At 38.4% G+C, this 22,502-nt stretch overlaps 1 protein-coding gene across 1 annotated transcript; it reads left to right on the top strand.

The window, feature by feature from the left end:
- The first annotated feature begins 767 nt into the window (after window positions 1–767).
- TT8 (basic helix-loop-helix (bHLH) DNA-binding superfamily protein) lies at window positions 768–20,919 on the top strand. Its single transcript, XM_077362046.1, has 9 exons — window positions 768–1,142; window positions 1,447–1,701; window positions 14,455–14,551; window positions 15,389–15,403; window positions 15,540–15,596; window positions 16,840–17,440; window positions 18,199–18,680; window positions 19,578–20,063; window positions 20,650–20,919. Exons 1-9 carry the CDS (start codon window positions 1,039–1,041, stop codon window positions 20,728–20,730), a joined length of 2,178 nt encoding a protein of 725 aa, XP_077218161.1. The 5' UTR covers window positions 768–1,038; the 3' UTR covers window positions 20,731–20,919.
- Window positions 20,920–22,502: the final 1,583 nt, after the last annotated feature.

The following is a 22,502-nucleotide window of genomic DNA, read 5'->3' as shown; positions in this document are numbered from 1 at the left end:
CAAAATTTGGCTCAAGCTTCTTAATGAAGTGTCATTCCATTCTTAGATTCTCTCTACCAAATGTTAGTTAGAATGTTGATGAGTCTATTGACGATAGATTTTGAAACCTGACCCGACTCGAACCCGACGTCCATCCTTTAATTTCTCATAATTTTTTAGGATTATGCTTTTTATCCTTGTATTTTTTTTATTTGGCCCTAAATGAACCTGAATATAACCCGACCCAATTTGGAGGCGGGTTGGGTTAGGGTTGAGAGAATGCTGTCTCGGGTTGGGTTAGGGTTGGCCTCAACCCGATCCGACCCGACCCGACCGGACTTGCACCCCTGACTTGTGATGCCCAATTATATTCATAAACCCGTCAGCCTCCTGATAGCCCATTTTACTGTGCGCAAACAAATAGTTGAAAATATTTTTGGGGTAAAATTTTACCCATTTGTTTTACCCCATTTTAGGACGAAGCAAACAGATCCTTGATTAAATACCCTTCCAAAAGAAAAGGCATCGTAATACACCGTAAGACCTTGCTACCCATTAATAAGGTGGGAACCACTTATGGGAGAGTGGGACCCATCTGTTTTGTAAGTGAGTTGGAAAAGGCAAAGGAAAACGTCATTGGTCCTTTTCCAGTTCTCTCGCACACCACCTAACGAACCGCGTGAGAGAAGAACAAGGAGAATGAAGAGAGAGAAAAAGAGCAGGTAAGAACTGTCCGGTAGAGCGACCAGTCAAAAGCCCCCACCACAACACACACATACACAGCGCCCATTCCCTTTTTCCCACATATTCCCAATCATCTTCCTACACTTCCATTCCTAACTACCATGCAAAGTATCAACCAACGATTGATCTTTCTTTCAAACGTGTAAGACACCATCTACCTATATTAATTATTGAATTTGGGTTGTTGTAAATCCCTCATCTTTCCTCTTGAATTTTGGGTGTTCAAAGTTTGGTTTTCGAAGTTTTTCTTTATGGGTTTTGTTAGAACTTGGATATAGAGTATTGGTTTTAGAGGATTTAGAGAGGGAAATAGAGATGGCTTGCCCGCCAAGCAGTAGGCTTCAACAAATGCTGCAGGCCGCGGTGCAAGGCGTTCAATGGACTTATAGCCTCTTCTGGCAATTCTGCCCACAACAAGGGTAAGGACTAGTGTTATTTCATATAATAATTAAACCATCTAATGTATCATAGAAAGAACTTTTCAATGTCTCCCTATTGATATTCTTATTGTTGTTGTTGTAATCATCTGAGAAAGAATGTGCATGTTGATCTAATAATCAACCAACCTTGAATCATGGCTTAGAGGACAAACCAAAAATGAGGATTACTTTGTAAATTCTTTACTAAGAAATTTAGACAATTCTGACATTATCTAGTGTTTTTAGTATTAGAAAATTTATTGATCTGATTGGTGGATTCTTTGTGATTATGGTGGTGGATTAGGATTTTGGTGTGGGGAGATGGGTATTATAATGGTGCTATAAAGACGAGGAAGACGGTGCAGCCTATGGAGGTTAGTTCAGAGGAGGCATCTCTCCAAAGGAGCCAACAGTTGAGAGAGCTGTATGAGTCGTTGTCGGCGGGGGAGACGAACCAGCCAGCTCGCCGACCGTGTGCCGCACTCTCGCCGGAGGATCTGACGGAATCCGAGTGGTTCTACCTCATGTGTGTCTCCTTCTCCTTTCCTCCTGGTGTTGGGTAAGTGACCCTCTCTCCTCTTTTATTCTCTTTATTCTTTAATTTGGAATTCCACTATATATGAATTTGATTGTGCTTTTGTTGGGGTGGAGAAAGCCCTTGAAAATCTTCTATTAGCATGCAAAGATAGGGCTTTGAGTGAATGATTTCTAATATTTTATGAGAGAATTCTTTTATGGGCCGGTCTTTTGTGAATAAGACCTAAAATTAAACTAGCCATATCGTATCAACCAGTCTTTACAATTCTACCAACCAGTCTTGTGGATATAATACTCTCTCTCTCTCTCTCTCTCTCTCTCTCTCTCTTCTAGAAGTTGAGACGAATCCACATGCATGTGGAGAGATCTAAACCAAGTTGTTTAAGAAAGATATTTATAGGAGAGTTTTCAAGACAAAGCAAGCTAACTATGTCACTGTTTCGTGGCTACTTTAAGCTAAAGTTAGGATTCAATGTGTTATATGTCACACACCCACTATATATAGCAGGTGTCTAGCAGTAGATGATGTCTTCATGTCTTCTTTCTTCCAAGAGTTTTGAGGCAAAAGTCTTTTGGCGTTACTTATTTGTTGCTTTGGGGCTTAAAATAGAGTGCGAGATCCAGGACTAACAGTGAATAGATTCTTAACACCTTCAAGCTAAGAAGGAGATGAATGGTCCTCACCACCTAACTTCCCATTAAAGTTCCTCTTTTTGAGAAAGGATATTAAAAGCCAGCAGTAAAATGAGGTGAAACATTGTCTTAACTATGTAATAAGTTTCAAACATTGGGAAGCCAACGCTCTTCACTTCAACCGCTAAATGGGGCCCTTTTGTTTGGAAGTCTCTACTCATTCATGCCAAAAGATAAAAGGATATTTGTTTTCTCATTGTAATCCTTTTGAAAAGAAAATGTAGAAGAGTTCAAGAAACACATTTTCCCCCTTGTTTTGTTTTTCTCCTTTGGAAATTAAGGTAAAGGAAACTCATTTTTTTCCTTTGGTTGCAACTTCTGAGTTTCTTAACTGTTATTACTAGTGTTTCAAAATGCGGATGGGGATCAAAATGCATCCAAAGCAAATCCTAGGTGACTTGGCACGATGCGGCTGAGTAGTTGGTTGACGCGGCTGAGTACTTGGTTGAGCCGTCATAACTTGGGAGAAAATAAGGAGTTTTGATTGACTCGGGGAGTCCACGATGACGCAGGTGATAGGGTAGCAAACAGCCAACCCATCTATAACATGTTTTTCTTGGCGTAAAATAATCGGGGGAGTTTTGAAACTATGGTTATCATTATATTTGTTTGGACATCTGTTTTTCATAATCTATCACTCTAGGAGCAGTTAGTCCTATCAATTTGGCAATGGTGTTTTCATAATCTACCAATTCTCACGCTTGAGATTAGAGATGTCATGCTCCCAAACCAAGATCTAGGTACATAACATCGCCACATATTTATGATCTCAACCACAAATACATAAAGCATCACAATAAATATGCAATATAAAAAGCATACTAAACTACTTTATTTCTATTAAATAACCATCATCATATCAGAGTATGAGATAAATGAGTTCAACTACCTTTGCCTCAAGGGCTACAAGAATGATAAATGACTAAAATCTATAACTGGAATAACTGAAAGCAACACGGTCTTGCAATGAAACATCCTACTGATCAACATTTGTAAAACATAAATAACACGAATGAGCTAACGCTCAATGATAGGCAAATTCTAACAAATAAACATGAATACTGTTAGGAATTAACAACGCAGCAGAATAACGATGCAAAGATAAACGAAAGATTCACACACAGAACGCATAGATTTACGTGGTTCACCCAACCAGTTTGGTATGGGCTACGTCCACGGCAGAGCGACAAGCCAACGATTCCACTATTTTGAAGAAAAGATTACAAACCCTCACGTCTCTCTATGGCGTCTCCTGATATCACATCCCTTTTATATGACGTTCAGAAACGCGTTACAATAAAGAAAAACCCTAATTCATGAAAGTACAAAACTACCCCCAGTATAAAAATATCTTAAAAAATTCAGGTCAGGGGCTACCGTCCTTGAATCCCTGCCTTTGGGCAGGGGAGCTCCCACCCCCTTGCAGCCCCCTCGGCCCGCTCAGCGGCGAGCGGGACCGCCGCAGTCAGGGTAAAGTGTACAGTACTTTCCAAATTAGACTGAGATCAGGCTTCACCAATAACAAATACTAAGCATGACATACATTAATAACAATCAGCTGTACCTGGCATGTCCATGCAATAACTGTAAAACTGGAAATATTAGAACTAGCACAAAACTGGTGCAAATATAACTGGTAACAATAAATCTGACATGACCCATCAAAAAACAATAAATCTGACATCTCACTTCCCCAATAGTCTACTAGTCATGGTCCGTTATACCTGCGGTAAGCCAAGTCCCCACCAAACTTGTGGAAGGCCCCAATCCCCACCAATACCTGTGGAGATCATGTCCTCACTATAACGTGTGAGAGACCCCTGCAATACCTGTGGAAAATATCGTTTGCAATCTTGCGATAAAAATCCTGTCCCTGCTATACTTACAGTATACAACTTTCCGCGATCTCACGAATCAGCTAGTCCTCGCAATACTCGCAAGAGACTCCAACTGTGGCTTATGCCAAGACTAATTTGTAGACCAAAGGGTAAGCTAGGTGCAACTGTGACAATCCAAGGATCGAAACTCTGGCACTAAGCCACACTTGTTATCAAGTTCATTTGGACATAACCACGTCTTATAAAATATCCTGACTATTCCAAGTCATTAATAACATACCTGTGCAATTTCATTAATTCCTACTCTTAGAATTAATTATCAAGTACTTGTAGTCTATGCTACGGGTCATGCAAATACAGTCCAAAAATCTTCGTGTAACCCACAAGTTACTGATTTAATCTAATATCATTAAATCACATGCAATCTTGCACAAACAATAATAATTAGAACATGTCTACTTACTTGTGAAGTAATTTGAATTCGTTCTCTCACGAACAAAGCTATTTTAATTACTGTGCAGAATTACTTACAATCCCATATTAACCTTAGGCTAACACCTAGGAATAGTATTTACACCACTCGAGGTGAAACTACGCTCTCAAAACATGCCGGAAACAATCCCTAAAAATTCACCCTTCTCAGTATGTTCGGGCACCCGAGTACCCCCTTTCGGGCATCCGAACAAACACTCCGAGACTTTTTCCAATTTTTCATGCTCTCGGGTTTCGTTTGTGATGTGGGTTCGGGCGTCCGACCCAGACCCTTCGGGCGTCCGAACCCGCGAATTGGGTTTCTTCCAAACACGCGAGAACTTGAATATTTTTATGAGATTTTCCATCCAAGAATCAACTTTTACCCTCTAATCTTAATGAAATTAGTCAATTACTCATTCTTTGATTCCTAAACTGTTGAAAACTATCAAAAACCGGAATTGATCTATGCTTGTGGATCTAAAACTTCAATCTCCCACCAATCTTCAATATTCTTATTGGGTGGAGACTAATTAAACCCACACCCCTAGATCAATTTCTCCATAACTTTATCTTTACTGAAGAATTTAAGAACAATTTAAGAATTAGAATCCCAAAACTAATCACACACCTTTCTTGGATGATTTCTCCCATAAACTCCAAATGTTTTCTCCTCTCAAAGTCTCCACACATTTTTCTCTAGGGTTGTGTTATTGGGAAATTTGTGGGTTTAGGTAAATATTTATAGACTCTTAATAGGAGTCCTAATTTTTCAAGTAATTGGTAACCCTAAATCACTTAATTTAGGAAACTTAAATAATGGTGTTTCAATTAATACATAATTTTCCTTTAATTAATTTTGGGACAAAAATACCTTTCCCAAAAACGTGAAAATGCTTTGGGATATTTCAAAAGATCTATGTTTGCATAGTGTTTTTCCTCATTCCTAGAAGTGCTAATGATTTGGCTGATCGTCTTGCCAAATCAGGAGCTTCTAGTGCTTCTTATTTTATATGTGGCAATGCTTACCCCTGAAGTGCACTTGTAATTGTGGACCCTGATCCGAGAGAGGCGGCGGGGGACGAGCCCCACACGAACAGTCTCAATGGATCATCCACATGAATGGAGAGCTCTACCAAGGAACTCTCGAAAGAATAATGCCTCTCACAGCATGAGTGGCGATAAAAGGTGAGATACCTCTCGATCCGGGGACTATCCCAGATTCGAGGCGTACCTTAAACAAAGAAGAGTCGCCATCCAGGGAAGTAGGCCCTGGATCCCATACTATGCTCTGTTGCAACGGATAATCAGAGATATAAAAAGAGGGTTCGTGCCTGGTTACGAATTTGGAAGGTCCGAAGAGCACCTTGTCCGCCCAAGTGCAAGCACCTGGTCTCTTATGCCATTTATTATTGATTGTGAAGAGTTTTGAGCGAAAGTCATATGAAATGGGAACGAATATCTCCGAGAAGACGTCTATCTAATCATGCATGTCCCGGAGATAAATAATAAGCACACATAAAAAAATGAAATAAGTGTCGCCCGGGAATAACTAGGTTATGAATGTCATACCTAATTGGTGTCTGAGTTCTGGTATGCAAACACATGCATGCTACAGCTAAAGGTATAAGATATGTACATGAAAGTAAGAAAACACAGCAAAACATACAACACAAATCAACTCTATACATTACTGGACAAGATGAATCCTAAAACTCTAATGCGACTTGACTCGGACCAAGATGGCCGTCCATCCCAGCTGCTCTACGTATCCCGACCTCGGGAAGAATCAGAGTCAACGTAGTTCGATGACCTATTCTAAACTACGATGCCTAACCATCTAGAACCGCTATCCTAGACTCGACTGATTTTTAAAGTTTTTTGTACGATTGCTTAAATTCAAGTGAATTGTAATTTTCAGGACTCTCTATATGCCCTAACTAATGCAAGTTGATTAGCCTTAAGCCAATGCAGGTGGGCCCTACATCCTGTGTATCTAGGCTGTGCATCCTAAAGAAAACCGTGGGCTGACTATATGCTTCTTAGTCTAGCCATCAGTTCGACTAAATGTCTTACCGATCGACTCGAGGCCTCCTAATTCTAGGGACACTCATGACAGGACACACCATATCAATACAAATCAAGACAGCCTCCTAACTCTAAAACACCCCAAACAGCTAAGACAGACTCCTAACTCTAGGGGAGGATCTTTTTGAAAAAGGTTTTGAAGAATTTTTATATTTTTGGAAGATTTAAAATGTTTATTTTTTAAAGGTTTGGCTGGACTTGGGATGTGAATCCCAAGCTGCACTACCTACCCTGTTGAAAGGGATCAAGCCAACGTAATTGGAAAAATATTTTCCTAACTGCTCTGAATGACTCAAGATTTTTAAGATTTTTGGTTTTTGAAATGTTTTTGATGTTTTTTTTTGACACAAGAGGACAGAATCATATCATCATAAGAGGAGGACAGACTCCTGATATCCCGCAAAGGTTGGATAGCATCCTATGCTTTGCGGGGGAAAAACGACAGAATCACGACTCTGCAAGGGTTGGACAACATCCTATACCTTGTAAGAGTTGATGAAAATCACATGATTTGATGAGAGGTTGGAAAGAATCCTAACCCCTATGATGATAGGACAGACTCTTGAAAGACTGACTGACTCTCTAGCTAAGGATAGACTCCGATGCTAATGGAAAGACTCTTATACGAAAGGACTGACTCCTAGTGCACAACCTCAAGAGGGGAGTGCAAATGAGACTAGGCTAGTCTCCTAAAAGAAAAGGAGATCAAGAAGGGTTCTAGTGAGACTAGAAAAGTCCCCTAGAAGAGAGAACACTATGACCAAAGAGACAAAGCCTGTCTCCAGAAGGTTTGACTTTTCTGCTGAGACATAGCTTGTCTCCTAAAAGGGTTTGATTTTTCAGTCGAGACACAGCTTGTCTCTCTAAAAGGGAGCTAATGGTTTCAAGGTACATGTCTAAAAGGCTCGACGAGTTTTCTAAATGAGAGGTGATTATTACTAAGACTGGGTAAGTCCCCTAATAAAGGGCTAATGAATAACAAGGGAAAACATCTACAAGACTAAATTAGTCTCTATACAGGGGAAGAAAGAAGAGGAAATAGGGGTCATTATTTGGACTAAGCAAATCCCCTAAAAGATGGGCTTGTGATGACTCCTTCATCGTCCTTGCAATGAAGAGAAACTAATATCTGAGGGTGTCTAAAAATCTAAGAAATCTCTATCTAAAGAAAGAGGGAATAAAAGGAAAGAGGGTACTACCACGACCAGGTAAGTCCCTCTAGTGATGGGCTTGGGCTAACGCCTTCATCGCCCTTTCATAATGAAAAAGGGCAAGGTTCAAATGACGTCTAAGAAGCTAAGAAACTTCTATCTATAACTACATTTCCTTTCTATAATCTTGACTCTCGATACATCTGAATTATCATCCCTCAAACAACGTTAGCTCTCACTACAAGTGCTTTGAACTTCAAGAACATATACAATAGAATATACTACAGATTTTACAATAAATGCAACAACGGATGTCCTGAAATCCCATACAAGAATACAACAGCATACAATCTGAGTCTCAACAACGAATATAAAATGGTATAAATTCCAATAATAAATACAGCACAGCATGCTCTGAAGTTCCATCAACAAATGTATACTCTAAATTTCCTTTGAAATTATTATCTTTATCAATTAAAAACCATTCTTTAACTGCTTAAACATACTCTCACAATAAACAATGAAGCATTCAAAGGTAAATGTAGTGTAGGTTACAATGAGTAACTAAAAGAATTAGGGAAAATTAAAGAGATCAGCACTTGAACAGAAAATTTCAAAATTAAAATAATCTTATTATGAATTTATTTTTCATTCTGATTAACTTTGTGAATTTCATAAATTATTCTATATATTCAACCGTATCTGAATCTATGAGACAACAACAATATGTAAAAATGAGGAATTTAATATGTGAGGTAGAAGAAACACACAATAATTGAAAATTATGAAACATTAAAATATACATAGATGTGTACCTTCTGCTGAAATTCCTTGACAAAGAAATGCACGTATTGATGAAGAGTCCACTAGATAGCTTGAGATCGAAACTCAGAAAAGCTTGCCGAAGATAAAGATCTCATAAACGAAGCACTTTGGACTAGGATTTCTTAAAGAAATGAATTGAATCTAAGATTTTAGGAAAGCTAGGGTTTCAACCATTTCTAAATAAAAAGGAAATGATAAAAGGAGGAGATCTATTGCTGAGAAAAGCAAAGAATAAAATTTGAGCTTGCCAGAAAAAGTAATCCGGCCGAAGAACTGACCGGAAAACAATCGGAGAAGAGAACTGATCCAAGAAGACAATAAAAAATGGTTAGTCTTTTTTTTTACACATCTCTCTCTCTCTCTAAATGAGATTTTTTTTACGCAAAAACAGTAAAATAGCTCAGATTCAAATAAAATTTCTAAAGAAAAATCGGAATTTGTGCTTCCTATGCTTAGATTTAAGCCTTTAAAGGATGGATCTAGGGTTTGGTAAAAAAAAAAATGATTATAAATGCAGGTAAAACATCAGATCTAAGAAGAACTGGTTCAGAAAAACAATACAAAGAACAGGATCTAAGATTTTAACTGGATCTAAAAAAAAAAAAACTTGATCGGAAGCCATGGATTAAGAAATTTGGGTTTCAAATGAAGAATCAAAAAAAGAATAACAGATTTGCAGGGAAAAAAGAAGAAAAGTAAGAGATATAAGCTAGCTGGAGTTCAACCGGTGCTCAACCGGAGTATAGCCGAGATCTCACCGGAGAAGACGACAGGAGCTTTCTCTCTCGCGCAAGCTAATTGAACTACTGGTTCTCTTTTCTTCTTGAAATTCTTGCTAAAAACGCAATCTGACCTTGAAAATTCTTCAATCAGAAACAACGAGGTACCTTGATTTGTTCGGATTTGGGATGGCTTAAATCCATAATCAATAGAGATAAGGAAATGGTAGATCTGGAGCTTAGCAGCAGGCTTTAGGCCAAAGAAAATGAGATTTGGCCGGCCGGAGCTTAGGATTCCGGTGAGATCTACCGAAGAAGGTGATCGGAAAATTATGGGTTTTGGGGTTTTTCTCGTGCTCTCCCTCTAATTCGAAAATTAAAACCCTAGATCTTTTTTTTTTAAAGGAGGGTTACGATGGTATTTATAAGGATTTTTTTTATGGTTGATATCCGCACTACCAGTTGATGGGCGCGCGGTTTTGCGCGAGAACTTGATAAACGCACGAATGGATCGTGTCTTATATGAATTTGGGTTAGCCCTCTCTAAGATAATTCACCTCCCTGTTTTGTTTTACACTACGGTCCTCTCTCGGCTCGTTCGCTAGGCAAACGCGCTCGGATTTTGAAGAAATTTTATGGGGACCTAGCTGGGATCCTAACTTACCTTAGGGTGAAGTTTGGGACCATAATTGATTGATTTGGTTGGGTTTTACTAAAAAATGAAGGGATTAGGGCACGGTCAAAATTGGGTGTCTACAGTAATCCATTCTTATTTAATAAAATTGATATCTTTGTCAAAAAAAAGTCTTATCTTTGGTGCCAGAAGTTTAGAGCAAGTTTTCAAGTTTTTTTTTCTATTGTGTTCATTTATTATAAGGGTCGACAGACCGTCTGACTCAAACCAAACAACAAAATAAGCATGAACGAAGTGCCAGATAAAACGAACTAAAGAGAAAGACTCACTGAGGAAGATGAATCCATTGCTTCCTTAATCCGAGTATAGCTACATCTATGAAAAAGTAAAAGGTAAAGGTACTAAAAAGATAAAAATGCTAATACATATTTTGACTTTGGTTCTCGGACCTCTTCCTTGGAGACGGATGCCTCCTTATATAGCTGTATTCGGGTAACCGCTCCTCATTACCCCACGTTCTTCTTGAAGGGAAATTTTATGGTAACTACACATGATGGGTTACCTTATTTCACATCCTCTTTAGTCCGGGAAGCAATCTTCCACCTTCCCACAACTAGCAACAAACATTCCACATCCTTAAGTCATTCAAACAGATCGTATCACGTTGATTCAGTCCCCTTTGTCCTATTAGCTCCTTCAGGTTGAACATGCTTTAGTGGATATCTTCAACAACTGCCTTCTTATGCCATATTTGGGTCATGCACGTTTCCCTATATGTCCATTAAGTGCCAGCGTTGAACATAATTATATCGATCCAGTCCATGTGGAAGATTATTTGTTGATCCAGTCATCTATGATCGATAAAACCCAAAACGAGTGTAAACAAGAACAATCCCTATTTTTACCAATTTCTACAAATGTTTCGTCCTTGTGTGTATCTACATGAATCTTTAGGTATCAATGGAGTTTCACACGAGGGACAACAAGCCTATTGTTTCTCGATGTTACAGTCTGGTTACACAATCTACCTAGAATCTACAAAAAATATTGATAAGACAATGTAAATTAAGAAATTATAAGATTAATTAGTTGCTTCTCAATCATTTTGGAAATTAATGTGATTCTCAGAGTGGGAAAATACTACAGAGAAAAATTGCAAAAAACGAATCCACTTCACTTCATGTTTTTTTTTTTTGCTTAAAATTGTGCTTTGGAGTGTTGGAATGGGTAAAGCGAGCGGAGAAGATCGCATTTCGAAATCTAATTCTTGGGGACCAGCCAGTTTTTGGAGCTGCAAAAAGTGTAGAATTGCTCGAAAGAATGGTTTCTAAGTGCACTTATAGATGCCAAACCTGAAGCCGATGGTCCCCAAATCAACCAACGTTGTCAGAAATATTAGGCCCAAGTGATGACAACCCAAGAGGGGGGTAAATTGGGTTTATAATTTTTTTTTCTCTTGTTAAGATTATTAACAAATTAAAACCAAGAGTAAATCCAATTAATGAAAACAAATATCAAGATGCAAAATAAAGATAAAGAAAGAGAAGGAAAGAGTGCACCGTGATTTTTATAGTGGTTCAGTCCAAATTCCAGACCCACATCCACTCCTCGAAAATCCCTTCGAGGCTTCATTAATTGGACTCCTTGCGGATGTAGTCCAAGCCATTACAATCACCCGAGGTGGCTCCACGCCTCAACACTTTCCCAAGGGTCTTTCTGGTGCCCTCCACCATTTCCAATCTCCAAGGAAGCTTCGCACCTCCACACTCACTGACAAGGGTCTTCTGAGTGCCCTCCACCGTTACAATAATAACAAGGGACTTTCGGGTGCCCTCCGCCGTAAACAAGTAATGAAAGAAAATGAAAAATGCAAACACCTCTTCATAAGGCAAATATAACATTAAGCTTACCATAAATCTTTCTGTCAAAATATGTACAAGTTAAAGCCTAGATCTAATAATCCCTTCAAGAATTCCCAAATTGAGGCACAAGGGTGTTAATCGCTCATTAATATATTCAAAATATATTTATGAGAATTCGGCCAAAACTAGCCAAGGGGTTAGAGCAATTTTTTATAGAGAATCTGGCCAAAAGTAGCCATTTTAAGCTCCTTCAACGGCTCTTTAATGGTTATTTTAAAAAGTCAGTTTCCAAGTGATGGTCGACCGCAGTTGGAAAACTGGATTTTTTCAGTTTTACCCCGTAAATTTGGAAAATTTATATCTCCATGGTTTCTTATCGGATTTCGACGTTCTTGTGCTCTATGGAAAGCTAAGAGAGAGTACTTTTTGTTAAAATACTTTTAAAATTATTTGAAATTTTTTTGTACCCATTATTTGTAAGATAATGGTCTATGGTCAACCAAGCAAGCACCATTTTGGTATATGTTCAATTTTAAGTTCTCTTTGGCACTTGGACTTTGGGTCCACCGGATATCTTTGATTTATTTAACTTGTTTTAGTCTTAATTGAGTACTCCTTGATTCCTATCTAATATGTGATTTTGACTTTGAATTACCCATTGATCTTCAATCTTTAAGTCTTGATCTTCTTCATGGATCTCCTCATCTTTTCCTTTGGCTCACTTTGATCTTCATGAAGGGTCCAAGCCTTGATCCATGCTCCTTGACTTTTGTTCCTTGAATGAATTTTATCTTCAACTTATACACAAAATTCATTAATAAAAACATAATCAATCAACATGTGTTTGGAATCATCAAAACAAGATTAGAAAATTGCCAAGGGTTGAACCATTGGGCTTACAAACCTCATGGGAGGTGGTAAAAATTTTAGAGAAAGCCAAACCCTATGTGAATCTAGAAACCATAGACTGCATGCTCGAGATCATTGAAGGCAAAGTACATAACTAAGAGAACAAGAAGATGAACACACATTTTTTTTTAAAAGAAAACGATTTATTAAAACAAACAAAATGATTACAGCTAGTACTGAGAAAATGCAGCAGTACACAGTGCACATATGGACAAGGCATTCCCCATAATTTGCACAACAACCCAAAAAATCTTCTTTTCACTTAGAGATCTGTCCCTTTACCTCCACATAGAACTAACTATCACTACTTTCTCTCTCTCTCTCCACTCCATCCTTTGCTAATTTATTCACTTCTTTCGTTGATCAATCTAAACATATGCTGAAATTGAGGTTGACAGAGTTTGTAGTGTCTATTGAATCTAGTTTTGGGATTTTTTGTCATGTATGTTGATTTCTATTATTGGTGATTCTATCTAATAGGCTTTAGACACATCCCTCTTGATGTTCAAAGAAACTAATTTTTTAAATAATCCTTCAATTAGTGAATTTGCTCAGTTTGTTGAATTTGAAGGACTATAAGGAGATCCTCTAGAGAGCTCATATTTTAGATGCTTGTAATTTTTCTTCTTCTAATTCCTTCCAAATGGTGGGAGCTTATCCATGATAGTAGTTGAATGAAAATGATGACATATATGGCTATATTGATTTCTTCTTCTAAGATTTCATTCAGCAAGAGTTGTACTTCATGCACTTGACTTAAGAGTAACTTGTCACCAATCATTTTTGGCTCAGTTAATTTTTTACTATATATTACTTCACGTGTGCTTCTTTCAGTCTCTTATTTCTTATCTAAAGCTTCCCGAATTTGGTTTATTAAATTTCATTATGCAGTAAACATAAGCATCATAAAAGAAATCATCAAATTTTCACCTTTGTCTAAGCTCAAATTGAGTGGCTCATGTTCTTCGTGTAACTAACTACAGGGTGTAGGCTACATCCAAGGGTTGATAACCGAAAAAATAGATGGTGTTTCCTATACTTGAAGTTCAGTCCACCGAACCTCTCAGGACATGCATAATCATCAAAACTAGACATGTTTGAATTAAGATAGATTACTCTATAGGCAATGAAAAGTAGAAGCAATGAAAAGTAGAAGGAAGCAAACAATACTTTATAGGCAAAGAAAAGTAGAAGCAAGCAAACGAAAGGGTCTAAAATCGTAGGGGCATATTATTTATTTTAAACATTATCATTAAGATAGATTACTCTCCCCACATAGTTGGTATTCAGTTGTGTTGCTTATGACTTATCTCTATGACTCATCTCCGGGATACAACCTCCACTACGATCCACTTTGGACATGCAAAAGTCCTTCAATTAGTGGGCAGGTCCGTGATGGGGCCCATTAAATGAACATACAATTCTCGTATCCAGCAGTGTAATTCCTTCTTCTTCTTTTTCTAACTAGAAATCATGTTCACTAATCGCGGCCTTAAACTTTATTTATGATTAAATGCCTGATTATTTAATATTTGTCAAATATATAATTTTTTTTCTGAAAGGTACACATGATGGGTATGTGTAGGTTACCTGGAAAGGCATACGCGAGGCGACAACACGTGTGGCTTATGGGTGCAAACGAGGCAGACAGCAAAGTCTTCTCTCGAGCCATTCTTGCCAAGGTATCTTCTACATTAAAATAGAAAATGGAATTGGTTTTGAGATTTACTATTTCTTTTCTCTTGCTTAATTTGCTTCCACCACTTTCACATGGGTTTTTATACTTTGGTCGCAATAGTATGTATATGTGAGAATACGCATACAAAAAACTATAATTGTGCTCCAAAAATCTTCTCCAAAAGTTGAATCTAACCCTTTGATTTGTGGAGGTTCCTATACCCAAGGTTTTAAATTTCGGTTTCGGTACCAATTTCAGACCCCACTGAAATCCAAAATTTCGGGACGAAATTTGGTAATTCAATTCGAAATTTGGACCGAAATTTTGTAACAGTTTTTTTAAAAATAATCAAATGACATAAAATCGAAATTTCGGACCTTCGGTCTGAAATTTGGTAAATGGTAAAATCTGAAATTTCGGAAATTTCGTTTTCGGTCGGCCGAAATTTAAAACCATGCCTATACCATTGTTTTTTCGAGCTTTTGGAGCCATCCATTTTACACCAAATATATCGTAGGGTTAAGATCATCTGTGGTGAAGATTTTTAGAGCACAATCTATCTGTTGTGGGGGCCAATACATGAATGTTTTAGATCATCCGAATTGATGTTTTTTGGTTGAAAATACACGGGCCACCACCGAAGAATTTATCTTTTTACATATGGAAGAAAGTAATGTGGGTTTTATGCCTAATTATGTTCGTGTCAGTCATCTCCCATAGAATAAAATAATCATCTTGTATTTTATTTCATTTTTTACTTTCGAAATTCTAATTTCCATAACTAATCGTCTACCTTCTTCCCCTGTTTTTCCCATGCACAAATGACACGGCCATTGTATAGAGCGCTCGCATTCAGGTTCATCTCTCAATTTTTTTTATTTTTTATTTTTATTTTTTTGCATTTAAAAATGAAGAATAGAAGAAAAGTAAATGCATATTTTAATTTTTTATTTAGGTAAATTTTTTACTAACGAAATTAATTAATCTTGCAGACAGTCGTATGCATTCCTCTCATGGATGGCGTCCTTGAGCTAGGCACCACAGAAAGGGTCAGTCGGTTTAATTACTTTACATATCTCTCTAGTTTTTCTTCTTCCCCAATATTATCATTTTTTTTATACTAAAAATGAAGTTCACAAGGGGTGGGAATGCAATCTTTTTAGAGACATTTCCCATATAATATAAATCATGATATGGTTTCGATTTATTTCACTTCATTTCCTTTACATATCCCTCTAATTTATCTTCTTCTCAAGTGTTTCCACATTTTTTTTTTTATACTGAAAATGAAGTTCAAAAGGGGTGGAAATGCAATCATTTTTAGAAAGAGACAAACAAAAGAGGGTAGAAATGCTGAAAAATGAGGTGGAAATATAATTTTCCATATAATATAAAGGGAAATGATATCAGCAGATTTTGTCTTATTGATGACGTGGCTGGCCTCATGCCACAGCTGGCCTGCGAAATACCTTCTTCGATGGTCCCTAGTTTTTAGTATTTCAAGAGCCGTCAAAGGTAGGACTCTCAATCGGGATGGGCAAGCTCGAAGCCCGCCCGTTCGGCCCTCTAAAAGTCCGCCCATAATTAAAATGAGAACAAGCCAAACCAAGCTTGGTCAAAAGTTGAAGCCCGAACTCTAATTTGGGCTGGGCTTGATCAAGGGTCGTCCAGCCCATTATAGGCCCGGGCCTGATAATATATTTACTATATAATTTTTCAGGATTTTTTAAATGATGATTGATTCAACATCCATTACCAGTATGGTTGTATACCTCATTCTCTGTTATTCTTTATGATATTAAATGATTTTCTAGTTCAACGCTTAAACAGGAATATGTTCAATAGGTTTTTTTTATGGAATGTTCAACAGGTTTTTAGTTGTTAACTTGTCTTTGAGCTGGTACCTGGTCTCTTTACTCTGTGCTTGCCTTATAGTCTTTTCTCGTGCAGAAAATAAGAGGTGATGGGCAAGCCCGAACTCGGCTCGAAGCCCGTTGTGGAGTTTGGGTTGAGTTTGGGCAAGCAAAATTTCCAATTTAGTCAGGTCCGAACTCGGCTCGTAGCCCATTGTATAGAGATGGGCTGAGCTTGAGCACCTCAAGCCCGCCCAAGCTCGGTCCGATTGACAGTCCAAGTCAAAGGTTATTACATTTCCCAAAAAAACTCTCATGATCCAATTAAAGAAGAAAAGACAGCCGGGTTTGTGCAAATATGAAAATATGGTTGTGTTGATAACATTTCCCAATATAAATCATTAAATTAACAGTTTAGATTTGTTTGATCTTAAACCAGGTGCAAGAGGACCTTGGACTAATACAACATGCTAAGAGCTTCTTCACGGATCATCAAAGCCAACACAGCCACCCAAAGCCCGCTCTCTCGGAGCACTCAACATCCAATCCTACCTACAATGATCGTTCCCGTTTCAGTTCTCCGCCCTTCCCTGCCACTTTCACGGCCGCAGACTCTCAACCCAGAGATGTAGAAGCCAATCAAGAAGATGAAGATGAAGAAGAAGAAGAAGAGGAAGAGGAGGAAGAAGAAGAGGAAGAAGAAGCCGAGTCTGACTCGGAAGCTGAGACTGGAAGGGATAGCCCAGTGAATAGGGCCCAAGACCCTCTCCATCTAGGTGGGCATATCCCCCATGGGATGGGTGCGACTCAGCCTGCCGCCGAGCCAAGCGAGTTGATGCAACTAGAGATGTCTGAAGACATTCGTCTGGGTTCGCCTGATGATTGCTCTAACAACTTAGACTCGGAGCTCCAAATGCTTCCTACAAGCCACTGTGGCGAACAAGCCGACCAGCAGCGCCATGTTGACTCATACCGAGCTGACTCAGTTCGTGCCTGGCCCCTCTTGCACCATGAACTCAGGACTGACCTTCCACCCTCTGGTACAAACTCACTCTCTCTCTCTCTCTCTCTCTCTCTCTCTCTCTCTCTCTCTCTCTCTCTCTCCCTAGTGGCAATTGGATCAAAATCATTACAAACTCTCTCTCTCCCTCCCGCCCTAGTGGCAATTGGATCAAAATCATAATTTCAAAACTCCCCTGTATCTACATTGACTCGCTTGAGAAGAGACCTTTTTACTTCGCGTTCTTGTCCGAGTCAGCATTTTATCCTACGAACTACGAAGTCAATTAAAACTCTCTTGACTGCGCGAACAAAGTACTTGGCTGCGTTAACCAATTATTTGGAACATTGATAAAATCAGAAGTACCCATTTGCTCAAATTTCAGGAATAGTACTAAAACTCGTCGAGTCAACTTGAAGCTCGTCCGAGTTGACTCCATTTGTTTGTATTTTCCTAAAAATGATTGCATCTTTTGTCACTGTGTACCTAAAAACGACTGTATTTCCATCAACTTTCATTTGTCTTTTCTTTAAAATGACTGCATTCCCAGTCCCACTACATTTGTCTGCCTTTTACTCAGGAAATTACAAAAAAAAGGTAGTATAGCTGGAAAGGGTCTAAATATCATTTTCCATGTATAAAATATCACGACATTTATAGAAAAATATACTAGAATATTTGTCAGATCACAGTATGGGAGTCGATTCAATCAGACCCATCAAAATTCAAAGATGAAACATCATAATCTCAATGAAGATATCTTAAAATCATTCGTTCTTTCTTTCTCTTTTATTTCAGAAGGGACAACTCAAATCCAGGAGCTAACACAAGAAGACTCCCACTACTCCCAGACAGTATTAGCAATCCTAGAGAGAAACTCCTTGGCCGGACGATGGACGGCCGGCAATTCATCTCCGATACCGGCGGCCACATCAAACAACATCCTCTTTGGTGGATATTGTTCTTCTTCTGCATTTAGCAAGTGGAGTTGTAGAGGGGAACATTTCCTCAGGCTACCATTAGAAGGCTCTTCACAATGGCTTCTCAAATACATACTTTTTAGTGTTCCTTTTCTTCACAACAAGTATAGAGAGGATAACAACAACTCCTCTTCCCCACCAAAATCACCCCAAGATGGTAATAATTTAGCCTCCCGATTTCGTAAGGGCACCCCTCAAGACGAGCTCAGCGCCAACCACGTCCTCGCCGAGCGGCGCAGGAGAGAGAAGCTCAACGAGCGCTTCATCATCCTGCGATCCCTAGTCCCCTTCGTCACCAAGGTCCACATTCTCTTTCCACTTGTTTCAAATGGCAAAAATAATATTTCCACTCCCTTTTGTTTACTTTTAGGTGGGTCCTATCATGGATGAAGCCAATGCCCAAAAAATCACAAATCCAGACCATAATCTAACTGTTAAGATCATCTATTCAACATGTGATGAAAGAGTTTTATGGGTCTGGTAGTGGCCCACCAAATCAACAGCCCTGATCATCATAAGTCCTGCCCCATGTTTGTTTTGGCAGAAGAGAATGGCATGTTTGTGTCACTCACAAGAGTAATGCTAGCATTCCACTTCCTTTCATTTCATTTTTGCCCTTCTTCCATTTTAGGGATTTTTTTTCTACCAATCCATGATATGCAAAGTATTTCAATGAAAATTAGGAAATAATGGGCAAAAAAAATCTTGCTCTTAGAGTTAGAGGCATTCAAAAGGAATTTCCTCGGTAAATAAAAAAAGATATATATAATTTCTATGGTATATATCGTAACATAGAGGAATGCTAGATGCAAATGCATGGCCTGCAGATTCACCCTTAAAGGCGGGCACTGATCATAGAGAATTTATATGGTGTGCGCAGATGAATTATAGTATTTTTCAAAAAGTACGGTGGCACCCACTTCATAGGATGATCCAAACCGTTCATTTGTTGGGCCACAACGTAAATAGGATGTAAATCATCTCCATAGGATGATTCTAACGGGGCCTATCTATAGAGGTTTCCAGTCTCTCTGCAGATAGGAGGGTTAGAGTCACCCCATGGAGATGATTTACAGGGTACATCCTATTTACGTTGTGGCCCAACAAATGAACAGTTTGGATAATCCCACAGAGATGATTTACAAGGTACATCATAATTTTTAATCACTAACCCATTATAAATTGCTACTTTTGCAGATGGATAAAGCTTCAATCTTAGGTGACACAATAGAGTATGTGAAGCAATTGCGAAAGAGAATACAAGATCTTGAAATGAGAAACAGGCAGCGTGAAGCTGATCAAAGAACAAAACCAACGGAGATGATCAAACCAAACAGTTTGAAAGATCAGACGGTCCAATCGAACAGTGGTTTAGCCAAGGCCAGTGTGACTCAAAGTCTGAGTAACGAACGCAGCCGGGTTAACTCGGCTCAGGATAAGAGGAAGTTGAGAATAGTAGAGGTGAATGGGGGTACAAATAAGACAAAAGCAGTTGAAGCATCAGTTAATAACACTGTCCAAGTTTCAATAATCGAGAGTGACGCACTCTTGGAATTGCAGTGCCCCTACAGAGAGGGACTTCTTCTTGAGATCATGCAAGTTCTTTGCGAACTTCGGTTGGAGATAACCGCAGTTCAATCCTCCTCAAACAATGGTGTTTTCATTGCAGAATTAAGGGCCAAGGTATATAAAATAAATCCCACTTTCTTAGATTAACACATATAGGTTTTGTTTGGATTCACGGAATCAGGAATCGGAATCGGCATCTTATTCGGATTCTCAAGTAAATTTCTGGCATTTTTCTCCCTTTAATTCCACAATGGTGACAATTCTGCTCCCATGTTCCATTCATTACTTTTTTGAAGCAAACATCAGAATCTGGCGAAATTGTAATAGGATGCCAATTCCGCACCTGATTCCAACAATCCAAACACGCCTACAAAGTGTACATAAGAACATATTATTTGTGGGGAAAACAAGAGAAAAATAAGAGAAAAATTGGAAAAAATAAAACTTCTTCCAGCATCACGTTATTAATTAATTATGAGGTAATCTAACCTCTGACTGACACAAGTGTGTCTTCATATGTCATTTCTCTTTTGAAAAAAGTGAAATGATAGGAAGAAATTCCAATTTTAGGTTCTGTTTCTTTCGATGTCAAATGGGCGTAAATTTTGTTTTATGCCTAAACAAAGCTTGAGCATTGGCTCTTATTTATGAATAAACCTCTAAGGTTCTTCTGATTTTCTATCATTTTTTTCTTTTGCAGGTGAGAGACAAGATTAATGGAAAGAAAGCGAGCATTGTAGAAGTAAAAAAGGCAATTAACGAAATCATCCCCCAATACTGACCCAAGTGGTGAAATCCCCCATTTTGGCTTCAGAGTCTGAGAGTCTCCGTTTATTAACTGTTAATTTCATCTACTAAAAAGGGTTAATGTTGGAATAGTTGTCCTGTAAAATCCCTACTTGTCATTGTAATATCTAACACTATTATCATGCGATAAATGCAATAAAAAGAAGAAGTAGTCTTACCAGGATGATTGAAGGAAAAGGAGAAGTAGTATTACCAGGACACCGAAGAGGGGGGGGGTGGGCCAGGACCAGGACCAGGACGTCCACTCTTTTTTTTTTTTTGAAATGGTAAATTATATATTGAAGGAAGAGAAACCGAGATGGTTCTCAATGATTACATTAAAAGATAAACAACAAAATAAAATGACTGGGCAGAAAATAGTCAAACCATTCCAGACCCAACCTAGGCACACCCGATCTAGCTAGAGCATCTGCTTCACCATTAGCAGATCTCCTAACATGATTAAAGGCTATAGAAGATCCGAAGGTCAAGTCTGAGATCTCATCAAAGAAGGAGAGAAACCTCCAAGGAGGGTCAACCTTTCCCGAAAGCCAACTGATTACATTTAAGGAATCCCCTTCTACAACCACCTTATTAAAAAACTCTTTATTCAGATGCTTGATGCCATGGAAAGCCGCCCTAACCTCCGCTTCACTAGAATCACATATTCCAATAGGACCAGAATAGGCCCACAAGACCAAACCAGAAGAATCTCTGCATAGACCCCCAACACCTGAAGGACGCGGATTACCTAAACAAGAACCATCAAAATTTAGTTTAATAAAATCATTAGGAGGGGCTTCCCACTTTTGAACAATCATGGATCTTCTCTCCCTATCATTGGACAATATCGGCCAACCCTCCCAGAGATCAAAAGCCGATACAAATCTAAACAAAGGGGTACTTCTAGCCCACAATATGGAGACCGCAATAATTTTGATGTAAAGTCTATACGGAGATTTAGCCACCCCATCAAACAACCTAGAATTCCTTTCTTTCCACATAACCCACCAAGACGTCCACTCTTTGTGTGCCATGTATGTGATCAGCTGTTAGGACCATGTGCGCCGACATTCTCATAATATAAGATCACAGGGGATCAAAGAAAGTAACAAGATTTTTTAAGAAGATTGAATACAAAACATATCCTCAATGTAGTCTGCGAGGTATAAGATTGAGTTCTTAAAAATATAACAATCAGATTAGAAAAAATATTAACCTTTGCTTTGAGATAACCCATTGAAAAGGTGAGGTCCATAGTATCCGTCTTTTCCAATGAGATAAAGTTACAGTGTCTATTTGTTCTTCGATAAATAAGAAGGGGTATTTCCATTGGGTCAACTTGTCGAAGTAGTTCCATACACTGTTGTATGTAGAATAGATACCATCTGAGGTATTTCCGTGAGTCCTCAATGGGATTCTGTTTGGAACTTGGATTTTTTTATCACCTCTAAGTTTTGAGAACATTTAATAATTCCTAATTTCAACATTGATTGCTAGAATCATCCCAATCCACTAAACCTCAAACAACACATTATGCTTCAAATCCCATCAACACATGAGAGGGATTGAAATCTTAAAATTCCTCCTGCATTCAAATCCCATCAACACTCTGTTTTCACCCTTGATTATGTTCATTTTTTTGAAACAAATGTAAGATTGTGACAGAATCAGAATAGGATGTGGATTTCAATGCATGATTCGAGCAATCCAAATCCACACTTTGGCATGGTAGGCAAACAGATAGCTAGTAGAGTAGTTAGTTAG

This window comes from Tasmannia lanceolata, unplaced genomic scaffold (assembly GCF_043159265.1).
Source record: "Tasmannia lanceolata isolate RefF3 unplaced genomic scaffold, GAP_Taslan_0.1 ptg000019l, whole genome shotgun sequence".
Lineage (NCBI taxonomy): Eukaryota > Viridiplantae > Streptophyta > Magnoliopsida > Canellales > Winteraceae > Tasmannia > Tasmannia lanceolata.
Note: the sequence above shows the minus strand (reverse complement) of the source record. Positions and strands in the feature narration are given on the sequence as shown.

What these genes read in the sequence shown, in the direction of transcription:
- TT8 (XM_077362046.1), top strand. Translation starts at nt 1,039, where the DNA reads ATGGCTTGCCCGCCAAGCAGTAGGCTTCAACAAATGCTGCAGGCCGCG. An exon ending in CAATTCTGCCCACAACAAGG is followed by an intron (nt 1,143 to 1,446) that starts GTAAGGACTAGT and finishes GTGGTGGATTAG; the next exon opens with GATTTTGGTGTGGGGAGATG. An exon ending in TCCTTTCCTCCTGGTGTTGG is followed by an intron (nt 1,702 to 14,454) that starts GTAAGTGACCCT and finishes GGGTATGTGTAG; the next exon opens with GTTACCTGGAAAGGCATACG.